At 34.3% G+C, this 12376-nt stretch overlaps 1 protein-coding gene across 5 annotated transcripts; it reads right to left on the bottom strand.

Annotated features, from left to right (window-relative positions):
* On the bottom strand, nt 1–9401 carry LOC147079949 (uncharacterized). Of its 5 annotated transcripts, none has more exons than XM_085950984.1 (7): nt 9323–9401; nt 8285–8612; nt 7019–7426; nt 6227–6286; nt 2728–2787; nt 1147–1206; nt 1–420 (listed from the first exon to the last, which is right to left on the bottom strand). In XM_085950984.1, exons 2-7 carry the CDS (start codon nt 8594–8596, stop codon nt 409–411), a joined length of 912 nt encoding a protein of 303 aa, XP_085807110.1. In that variant the 5' UTR covers nt 8597–8612; nt 9323–9401; the 3' UTR covers nt 1–408. The 5 variants fall into 5 exon arrangements, with proteins under 5 accessions (XP_085807110.1, XP_085807282.1, XP_085807359.1 ...); XM_085950901.1 differs by lacking the exon at nt 6227–6286 and adding an exon at nt 4364–4423 and having other exon boundaries at nt 2–420; XM_085951156.1 differs by lacking the exons at nt 2728–2787; nt 6227–6286.
* Between the last annotated feature and the right edge of the window lie 2975 nt (nt 9402–12376).

The following is a 12376-nucleotide window of genomic DNA, read 5'->3' as shown; positions in this document are numbered from 1 at the left end:
CGAAATGACTAGGCTCATTTGGCTATCTCAAAAATATGTTATTACTTATTAGTATCACAAATGGATTACAATCCTCATAGTACGTATTATTATACTTTATAGTTCAAGTAATACATAATAATTTAATAAGTTTCATTTCTATAGATAATAAAGATCTTAGTGTAAATACATTGATTCAAAAATGTTCAAAAAGCGAGACAAATAGATCGTAACATTGTAAATAGTAAATAGTAAATTTTAAATTGTAAATTGTAAGTATAAAAAGCTATCATTAATAATTGATAATAACAATATTTAATTCAAAAATGTCAACAAAAACGGGACAAATTGAATCTAATAACAACAATTAAATAAATATATTATATAAACAGTCTTTTCGTTCCGTCATCAGTCTTTGGTTTGCATCCGTTAGAGAATTACCTGGAAGAAAACCAAATGTCAGAATTACTATAAATCACATTGCCAATAACTAGTGTATTTAGAATCTAATCCAGTCTTTACACCACTCCAGGATGGCTCCCGCTGAGCGAGACGGATACAGCGTTGCAATGTTTAGCATAAAAGCTAAAATGTATTATAACATCACTAGTCATGGCGGCTTACGAAAGCTCAGAGCAACCGTATACTGTGCTTCAAGAACAGATGTTTGCGGTAGAAATCGTTTAGGGTGGTATGACTTTAGGAGTAACGAGGAGATAAGAGAACGGACCGAGTAGCCACCATCACACTGACAGTGTTAAGCCAACCAGACGTGCGGTGTCTTGAAAGGCTGACGAGCGACAGGGGTTCTTGGAGACGACATGCGGTGTCCATATGCTACAACTAAGAGGCGAACATGGTAAAATAATGAGAGATATTATGTGTGTTTGTTTATATGTTGTTTTATGCACCCTACTGACATACGAAAAGAAAAATTTTAATATATCTTGGCAGTGAATGACATTTTAAAATCTGAATTTACCATTAGTCATGTTCAACTATAACACAGCAAAATATGGTTAACTCACAATGTCCAAACGCTCACTAAAACATACACATACCAGTCCCATGTTTTACTGATTGAACCAATTCAGTAGATTAACCAACCATTGTAAGCAAATTCAATATATATTTGGCCTGTAGGTAGAGCGGCAAGGCAATAATTACCTTTGGGTCCATCATGACAATTTCCTTAATGAATGCGGCTCTGCTACGAGTATTGTAAGCCTGAAAAAACAATACTTAATTAAATATCTCGCAAGTAAGCTGTAAATGCTGGTAAGTGTGATTTATTTTCTCAGATCTAGCCGATGAATTGATTTCTCATTAAATTGCTCCATATTTGTATCAAGAATGTCAGACATCGCTTATAATCAGTATCTTTAGAATTATCTTCAAATGTGTTAATCGTGCCCATTTTTTGAATAATAAAATGCTTAGGCATTAGGCATTAGGCAAATTTGGGATCACAAAGATTATATATAAAATAATTTTTTTATCGTAAATATGTCACTATATAATGTCAACATTAATTTTACTAATGGTTTTGTAAATGCATTTAAAAATTAATGAATTTAAAAAATCTTAACACCACTGCACATGGACGTACTGAAATATGACTATATTCTCAAACATTAGAGCGAGAGGTTTAAAAGAATACTATTTTATGTAATAAAAATACTTTATGCAGTCATCAAATGTTTAAAATAAATATAAAGGATAATAAGACTTCAAAATTATATAAATAGATTATCTACAACGTTTAAGGAATGTCCAGGGATATGTTCTGAAAATACCATAAAAGCTCCATTTTGACCTACGCTGAGCATGTGGGCCGTTAAGAAACGATACCCCGGAAGTGACATTTTATAAAAATAAGTTTTTTGCATTATTGAATATACATAGTAGTAGTATCGGCATCTTCCGACGAAAGCTCAAAATATTTAGCTCCTAAAAATATTATTTGAAATGATATCTCGTATCTACTATAAAACTAATGATAACACGTAAATGCGTCATTATATTTGCCGCCAGCCACCTGTCAGATGCATGCAAGTAATCCTCATACTACATACATACATTCACAATTATAGATGACAAAGACATTGATTTGTAACATCAAATATCAAACACATAGTGTGCAGGCAAGATCTTTTCCTCTCCTGTAATGTTGTTATTTTGTCACTTATGAGTCTCGTTTCTTAACCATCGGTATATTATTTTAGTTGTATAATCTGAGTGATGAATTGCTATCAATGTTACTAGTAAATTACCATGCTCGGATCTTGATGCACCGGCTAGACAGCATCGACTTACCTGCGCGGTATAGTTTGTGCAAAATTTTTTTTTTCTTCTTTTTCTTTCGATCATGTCCGATCCAAATAGAATCATATGGGCCTCCACAGAGTAGAGGTTTGTATTGACAGATTTTGTTTTTTACGAGAAATGAATGATGTGAATGAGCGTCTAGCCGGCGCATAAGCAAAGAATATCGGCCTCCACAGAATGGAGATTATACTAATAGACGTTTCTACGGAGAATAATCTAAGCCATTTGCCCACCTCGTTGGGTCCTTCCACTGGATCAAATACATATTTTAAAAAACAATATGCATTTTTCCCACGGCTTCTTAATTAAAGATGGCCGTTCTATGAACTAGGTCAATGTAGATGCACTGTGGGTGTTATCATCATCACAACCACGTTACAAACTGAGATAAAAGAAAAATCAAAAATAAATATTACTTACTCCACCGTTTGTCGTGGCCTTTGCTTTCACCACTCTTCGACTAGGATTAGATTTCGAAACCTGAAAAATTTGAAAAACCTCATTTAATTTCGACCAGAATAATCAAAAATCAGCATTAATTTTGCATAGCTTAACTACTGGGAAATGCCAATAGAAATGACGTATGTCAAAAAAATACTACCTTATTCTTAGGTCAATAATTATTATAAAGCAATCATTATTCGTAGGGTGTTTACCACATTTGAATGGTCAAAGACAACGCTTATAATCAGTATCTTTAGAATTATCTTCAAATGTGTTAATCGTGCCCATTTTTTGAATAATAAAATGCCTAATTCTTGTCAAATTTAGGATCACAAAGATTATATATAAAATAAAATTTTTTATCGTAAATATGTCACTATATAATGTCAACATTAATTTTACTAATGGTTTTGTAAATGCATTTAAAAATTAATGAATTTAAAAAATCTTAACACCACTGCACATGGACGTACTGAAATATGACTATATTCTCAAACATTAGAGCGAGAGGTTTAAAAGAATACTATTTTATGTAATAAAAATACTTTATGCAGTCATCAAATGTTTAAAATAAATATAAAGGATAATAAGACTTCAAAATTATATAAATAGATTATCTACAACGTTTGAGGAATGTCCAGGGATATGTTCTGAAAATACCATAAAAGCTCCATTTTGACCTACGCTGAGCATGTGGGCCGTTAAGAAACGATACCCCGGAAGTGACATTTTATAAAAATAAGTTTTTTGCATTATTGAATATACATAGTAGTAGTATCGGCATCTTCCGACGAAAGCTCAAAATATTTAGCTCCTAAAAATATTATTTGAAATGATATCTCGTATCTACTATAAAACTAATGATAACACGTAAATGCGTCATTATATTTGCCGCCAGCCACCTGTCAGATGCATGCAAGTAATCCTCATACTACATACATACATTCACAATTATAGATGACAAAGACATTGATTTGTAACATCAAATATCAAACACATAGTGTGCAGGCAAGATCTTTTCCTCTCCTGTAATGTTGTTATTTTGTCACTTATGAGTCTCGTTTCTTAACCATCGGTATATTATTTTAGTTGTATAATCTGAGTGATGAATTGCTATCAATGTTACTAGTAAATTACCATGCTCGGATCTTGATGCACCGGCTAGACAGCATCGACTTACCTGCGCGGTATAGTTTGTGCAAAATTTTTTTTTTCTTCTTTTTCTTTCGATCATGTCCGATCCAAATAGAATCATATGGGCCTCCACAGAGTAGAGGTTTGTATTGACAGATTTTGTTTTTTACGAGAAATGAATGATGTGAATGAGCGTCTAGCCGGCGCATAAGCAAAGAATATCGGCCTCCACAGAATGGAGATTATACTAATAGACGTTTCTACGGAGAATAATCTAAGCCATTTGCCCACCTCGTTGGGTCCTTCCACTGGATCAAATACATATTTTAAAAAACAATATGCATTTTTCCCACGGCTTCTTAATTAAAGATGGCCGTTCTATGAACTAGGTCAATGTAGATGCACTGTGGGTGTTATCATCATCACAACCACGTTACAAACTGAGATAAAAGAAAAATCAAAAATAAATATTACTTACTCCACCGTTTGTCGTGGCCTTTGCTTTCACCACTCTTCGACTAGGATTAGATTTCGAAACCTGAAAAATTTGAAAAACCTCATTTAATTTCGACCAGAATAATCAAAAATCAGCATTAATTTTGCATAGCTTAACTACTGGGAAATGCCAATAGAAATGACGTATGTCAAAAAAATACTACCTTATTCTTAGGTCAATAATTATTATAAAGCAATCATTATTCGTAGGGTGTTTACCACATTTGAATGGTCAAAGACAACGCTTATAATCAGTATCTTTAGAATTATCTTCAAATGTGTTAATCGTGCCCATTTTTTGAATAATAAAATGCCTAATTCTTGTCAAATTTAGGATCACAAAGATTATATATAAAATAAAATTTTTTATCGTAAATATGTCACTATATAATGTCAACATTAATTTTACTAATGGTTTTGTAAATGCGTTTAAAAATTAATAAATTTAAAAAATCTTAACACCACTGCACATGGACGTACTGAAATATGACTATATTCTAAAACATTAGAGCGAGAGGTTTAAAAAAACACTCTTTTATGTATTAAAAATACTTTATGCAGTCATCAAATGTTTAAAATAAATATAAAGGATAATAAGACTTCAAAATTATACAAATAGATTATCTACAACGTTTAAGGAATGTCCAGGGATATGTTCTGAAAATACCATAAAAGCTCCATTTTGACCTACGCTGAACATGTGGGCCGTTAAGAAACGATACCCCGGAAGTGACATTTTATAAAAATAAGTTTTTTGCATTATTGAATATACATAGTAGTAGTATCGGCATCTTCCGACGAAAGCTCAAAATATTTAGCTCCTAAAAATATTATTTGAAATGATATCTCGTATCTACTATAAAACTAATGATAACACGTAAATGCGTCATTATATTTGCCGCCAGCCACCTGTCAGATGCATGCAAGTAATCCTCATACTACATACATACATTCACAATTATAGATGACAAAGACATTGATTTGTAACATCAAATATCAAACACATAGTGTGCAGGCAAGATCTTTTCCTCTCCTGTAATGTTGTTATTTTGTCACTTATGAGGTCTCGTTTCTTAACCATCAGTATATTATTTTAGTTGTATAATCTGAGTGATGAATTGCTATCAATGTTACTAGTAAATTACCATGCTCGGATCTTGATGCACCGGCCAGACAGCATCGACTTGCCTGCGCGGTATAGTTTGTGCAAAAATTTTTTTTTCTTCTTTTTCTTTCGACCATGTCCGATCCAAATAGAATCATATGGGCCTCCACAGAGTAGAGGTTTGTATTGACAGATTTTGTTTTTTACGAGAAATGGATGTCAGCCACTTGCTCAACCTATTAGGTCCATACCCTGACACAAACAAATTGAAAAAACAATATGTGTACTTGTCAGACCCAGGATTCGAACCTGGGACCCACAGCGTTATAGTCCAACGCTTAAGCCGCGCGGCCACCGTGGGCGTTAGCGGAACACTTTTTGGTTTGCGCGACCTACAGTTTTCCCGTCCATACAAACCGGTTTGCGCAGGTTAGTTTGTGGTGTGATGTGAATGAGCGTCTAGCCGGCGCATAAGCAAAGAATATCGGCCTCCACAGAATGGAGATTTTACTAATAGACGTTTCTACGGAGAATAATCTAAGCCATTTGCCCACCTCGTTGGGTCCTTCCACTGGATCAAATACATATTTTAAAAAACAATATGCATTTTTCCCATGGCTTCTTAATTAAAGATGGCCGTTCTATGAACTAGGTCAATGTAGATGCACTGTGGGTGTTATCATCATCACAACCACGTTACAAACCGAGATAAAAGAAAAATCAAAAATAAATATTACTTACTCCACCGTTTGTCGTGGCCTTTGCTTTCACCACTCTTCGACTAGGATTAGATTTCGAAACCTGAAAAATTTGAAAAACCTCATTTAATTTCGACCAGAATAATCAAAATTCAGCATTAATTTTGCATCTCAATAAAGGAACATATACATAACAGTATCCCGCATTTATCACTTTTTTAGGGTCCCTTGAAAAACGTAGAATCGGGGTTTCACTGTAGTAACATTTTTTGATATATCTAGTGGGGATACGAAACTGGAGAATATTGTGTAATTCCTTGCATTTAAGTAACAATACATAATAAATCGGCCTAATAGAGTCAAAAAATGTATCTCATTGTCTTACTTTACAGTAGACCCCAAAAACAAATGAATTTACATTCCACTGACATTAACAAGAAAGTATTTTCACGAGATATGACGTATTGAACTATATTTTAACTGATGAACTTTTTGTCTCTCTTTCTCCCTTTCTCTTGTCTATTTGTGACTAAACGTAATATGTTATTTTATGTCCAGTACCATACGAAACTCAAAACTGCGAAAAATTTTGATACATTTGATACTTTTGACCCTAATGGCCCAAAATCATACATTGTATTATAAACACCATTAATTAAAACCTGATAAAATTTGGGCAATTTTCTTCAGCAATAATGACAATCTCTTATTCTCAACTGCGGTGACTTCTGGTTTAAGCCACGATATAGAAGTCAGTCAACAGTGGATAGACTCAAATGAATGGATTTACCAGGCATTATTATAATGAACGTGTGCGCATAAAAAAATCGCTTACCCGCTTCGGTGATTTCTCCGATGACAAGAGTTCATTTGCATTATCTTCCATGCATATTACTGTGGAAGGAACCGTGAAGGAGTTATCCGTGTAATCCATGAACATATATGGAAACTCCATGGAGTCATGACAGACATCTGAGACTGACACAATTTCTTCTATTACTGGTGTAGAAACAGTGAAAGGCTTATCGACATCATCCTTATATATGTAAGGTAAATTCACTGGGTCATTTGACGGGAGTTTACAAAATACAGACTGCGGGTCTTCAACACTGAAGGTTTTGCCGGCGTCAACAATTTCAGCGCTTGTCGTACCTTCTGAAGTTGTTACATAACCACTATCCAGATCTATTTCAATATCAGGGTAATGCTCAACCAAACCTAGATCATTATCATTTGTGGTTACCTGTGTATTAAATAATAAAAATTAATTTTAACAAGTTACTCATTAAGCCTTAAAGTCAATTTTTGAACTCACAATGTTCGGTTGATACAAGAATTTTGACAGTCATGAATTATTTAAATTATATCGAATAATTTATATGAAATTGCATAAATAACTCGCTTTGAAATATAAACTGAGAACGCATCCTAACGTTCATTAAATTTTCACTTTTGGGTATACTCATCCGTTCGGATATGCGTCTCCGTTGCCAGTTTGCACGGGAATAACTGTAAGCCGACTCTCACATCAAAACACGTCTCGCCTTAAAACGTGTCGAATACGTCAATGTGACGTCGTCGTTATTCAACACAAATAACAAAACACACATTGTCAAATGGAGCTCCGCAGATTGGTCGAATGCGACTGTTTCGCTTGAAAAAAACATTTGGTTGTTGCAATCGACAAGCTGCATCCTTCTCGGGCTCCGAGTCCAAGGGTCGAAGTCACATGCGAACACCCACGAATTGGTCATTCCTATACCGGCTCGCCGATTACTGCATTCAAATATCTATATGTTTCGAAGGCTACGGGCAACTGTCGCTAGGTAGATGTGCGCGGTATTCACCAGCAACACTGGATCTCAGTTCTCGGAAATTTTGTTCGGCAGTTTTGATGTGAGAGCCGGCTTATTTCTGTCAAATTGTTTTTTCTCTCAGTGTCGGTTCCCTGTCGCCAGTGTTGCCATCCGATGCTATATTGATAGTATATGAAATATATTGTTTATCGGGGTAATTACAATACCTAATCAATATGTATGATCAGATTGACAAGCACAAATTAGAGCTCAAATAATATATATCAAATATTTCCATAACTTACCCGCTTCGGTGACTCCTCAGGTAAAGTAAATGATGACAAGAGTTCCTTTGCATTATCATCTACGACTATAACCGTGGACGAAACTGCGAAGGAGTCATCTATACAATCCATGAACACATATGGCAATTTTGTTGAGTCGCGTAATACTGGAGGAATATAATCAATTGAGTGCAAATCTATCGCTTCTACGAGGGTTGGATATGTGTTGTCTAAAAATGAAATGTCAAAATCCAAATTTGGAATTTCTTCTTCATGTCGCGGTAAGTATGCATCTAATATTTCGTCAATCGCTGCGTCTGACCAATTCTCCATTGCGGTATTTGGTTATCTGCATATTAAACAAAACAGATTATTTTTTAAAGTTTCGCCATTCTAACCTTAAAGGAAAGTATAGAATTCACACCGTAGTTTAATACAAGAATGTTGAGGGTTAAGAATTATTTAATAATATGAACAAATAACAGTAATTGACTGGATGACTATAATCTCAGAGTTTATAGGAATTACATAAATAACTTGCGATTAAAAGACAAACTGACAGCCTATGCTATGGCATTGATTTTAATATCATTGACAATATATGAAATATCACTTTTTCAGGATAATTATATCACTGACAATGATGTTTTTATGGTAATCAATATATACAATCAAGTTAACCAAGTCTCCATTGCGGTATTTGGTTATCTGCATATTAAACAAAACAGATAATTTTATAACAGTTCTAACCTATAACCTAAAAGTAAAGTATAGAAACCACAGCATACCTACATATGAAAGAATGTTGACGGTTATGAATTATTTAATATTACATATAAGAGTAACCTACTGAAAGTCTATAACCTGATAATTTATATAAAATTGCATAAATAACTCGCTTTGAAATATAAACTGACAGCCGATGCAATTGTTTTTGAAGTCGTTCATAACGTATGATATATACTGTTTATCGGGCTAATGATGATATCGGAGATTGTCGGTGGGTATTTTTAATATAAACAATATAGAAAATCAAGTTGACAAGCACAAAATACTTACCGATGTTATAAAAACCAAACACAAAGAGGATTTAGATTTAGCGACGCCGGCGCGCTGTCAAATATTTTGACGAATGAACCATAGATAAGAATGAACTTCAAAGAGCTATTTTATTGCCATACGCCAAAACGCTCATGGCTTGTTTCTTTTAAATTATTTTCAAATTATTTCATTATAGTAATATTAAATTTATTAAAAAGATACATGTGTTTGATACAATCAATTAAATAAAATATTCATTTACAATAATTCTCAACATTTTGAAATTTAAATTAGGTATAGGAATTAGGATTTAAAAATAATGTAAAAGTGGTATAATTTTACCCCAGTTTATGTACGGTAACTTATTTTAATTTTAATCCACTAGGTATTTATTATTTTTTTAATTGATAATTAAGGTAGGTATACAAAATAAGACTTGTGAGTCAGCAATTAAAATTTTTATTTACAATAATTCTCAACATTTTTAAATTTAAATTAGGTATTATTGACGACGATGACGGCAGGACCTTAACTTACAATGCCTATGTTGTAGAGAAATGGATAGCGTATGGATAGTCACTAATCCGGATGATTTGGTCGTCGAACAGCCTTCTGTTCGCTGGATTGGCCCCACTAGACCCGAGTCACTCATAAAATTAATGCAACTATCTGGAACCAGTGGCGGCCGGTGGTCTTCAGAATAGCATTTTCTGGTAGTGTGCAATGGTTTACCTTCTATACCCAGCATTGGGGCATACTGCATGCACAAGTTCGCGCCACTTCCCTCGGTCCAACGCCAACTCTTGCGCCTCCCGCCATGTCAGACCTGCAGCACGTAGGTCGCTTTTTGCAGCACGTAGGTTGCTTTTGTAGCACCGCTGCAGGGTGAGGGAGGGCTGGCCATGGCAACGGAACCCTTGAGGCTGTGCCATAAGGGTATGAAGTGTCACACTCTTTGGCGGCATCAGGAACATTTGTCCTAGCCACGTAAAGGTCGTAAAGCGTCTCTTCATGATAACCTTAATCACCGAAGGCTGCCGTGTCAATAAGCTAAAATAATATCATAGCGTATCGTGCACTAATACGTATCTGAAACGTCGAACTTCTCAGAAGGTAAATTAAATATGTCTCTGTTTATTTATTCTATTTCTTAAAAAAGTTTTTAAACAGTTAAAATGATTTAATATCAATAAAGAAAAATAAATGTCACGGTTTATGGCTTTACGCTCGAACAATGAATGCGTCAGCCAAATATGAACCGTTCTAAAAACGGATGACGGACGTTTGGTCACTTTGTTAATAGTGAAAAGCAGTATGTTTTTTTCTTAAATTTTACATTATTATTAATTTAAATGAAATTATAAAATAAACTAACATTGCGTGGGTAATATTTATATTGTAAATCAGCGTTCCTTCAAACTCAGATTTATTTCTGATATATTTATATGTCATTAAAAGTATGTTTCTCTTATATTATCGTTCTTATTTATTATTCAGCTACGACCTACTACTCATGTAGTGCTGCTGTGTTTTTTTGAATTTTGATTGAATGTATTTGAGTGGTTTAGAAATAAATGCGGGAGTTAGTATTTTCGTAAAAGTTTGGCGATTCATTAAATCTTAAATGTGAAATTGTTAAAAATTAACTCGCCTACATTGTTATAAAACAGAAACTGGCGTTTTTTTTTCTAGAGTCCTAATTTCGTGCGCCGATCATAAAGTGTGTAAAAAATGCTACACAAAACGCTACCACAGGAACATTGGAGAACCGTTTAAGAAGTATACAATGGCCTCATTGTAATCCTGTGCAAACTGAAAATCCATTTGGATCGCAATCGCTTTGCGCACGGAGTATTGTTCATAATACTGCTACATGTTCTACTTCGCGAAGTGAGTGATACACATGAATAACAATGAAAAGTTGAGTGATGTCTTCAAAAATGCTGGCAGTGCATAGCACTTGGATGATATTAGAGGAGCCGCCGCTGTCTGGGACATCCACTGTTTACTTTAATAATCATATGCGGCATCTCTAAAAGACAAGAAAGCGCGGACGACAAAAACGGATGCTAGCGATCCGAATAATAAATTACGAAATGACTACCACCCATGTGTTTTACATTTGGTGCATTTCCAGTTATAGTATTGTTATGGTCGTCTTGGTTCGACCGGGAGGATATCTTCGTGAAGCGTGACTGTTACTAATTTATATACTTTATACACTTACAGAACACTCTCAGTAATCCGCCGCTCGATTATCCGACAACTACTATAATCCGCTGTTATTTTTACTAGTTGAAAGCACAAACTCAAGCTCTATAATTTGCTGGTATTCGATTGTCAAATTCAGTAGTCCACCGCGTACAAGTATACAACGCAGATGAGACGAGTTTATCTTGGAAACTTCTCCTTCGTAAAATGTACGTTCATCGCGAAGAAAGTAATGTACCAGGGAGGAAAGTGCCCAAGGACCGCATCACAATTATACCATGCTCCAATACAACTGGAACACACAAACTGAAGCTTTTGGTCATAGGGAAAGCCAGGAATCCTATGCCATTCAAGAATATCTGCCTCACCTGAACAACTGGTCGTGTCAAGTGATTTACTGTAATGTATAATTTAGTAAATACTTGATTTTGATTATAAATAAAATCATAATTTTCTAGTATAAATTTCTCAAAAAAACTATTTTACAAAATACTTGTTTTAATTTTGACCATATTTTGTATGTATGCACTATAATCCGCCACTTTCACTAATTGGACACTTGTCTGGTTTTTGGGGTGGCGGATTACTGAGAGAGTACTGTATATACATAATAAACTAGAAAATTGTGTTTATATGATATAAGACATTTTGAAGTGGTCGAATATTGATTCTCAATGGAAGTCTTCTTTATATATAATAAATTTGAATGCGGTGTTGAATAAATTTAAAGAAATCCCTATTAATTATTAATACTGTTTATTATTTATTTCTGATATTTGAAGGGCTTCTTCCATATTTAGTGTGTTGTAGTTGTCATTATTTCAGTTCGTTATCTGGCGCAATGCATAATATTATGAATTC

Source organism: Rhyacophila brunnea, unplaced genomic scaffold (assembly GCF_057557595.1).
Source record: "Rhyacophila brunnea isolate RB1 unplaced genomic scaffold, BYU_Rbru_1.0 scaffold_1, whole genome shotgun sequence".
Taxonomy (NCBI): domain Eukaryota; kingdom Metazoa; phylum Arthropoda; class Insecta; order Trichoptera; family Rhyacophilidae; genus Rhyacophila; species Rhyacophila brunnea.
The sequence above is the reverse complement of the archived record's forward strand: the minus strand, read 5'-3'. Positions and strand labels throughout refer to the sequence as shown.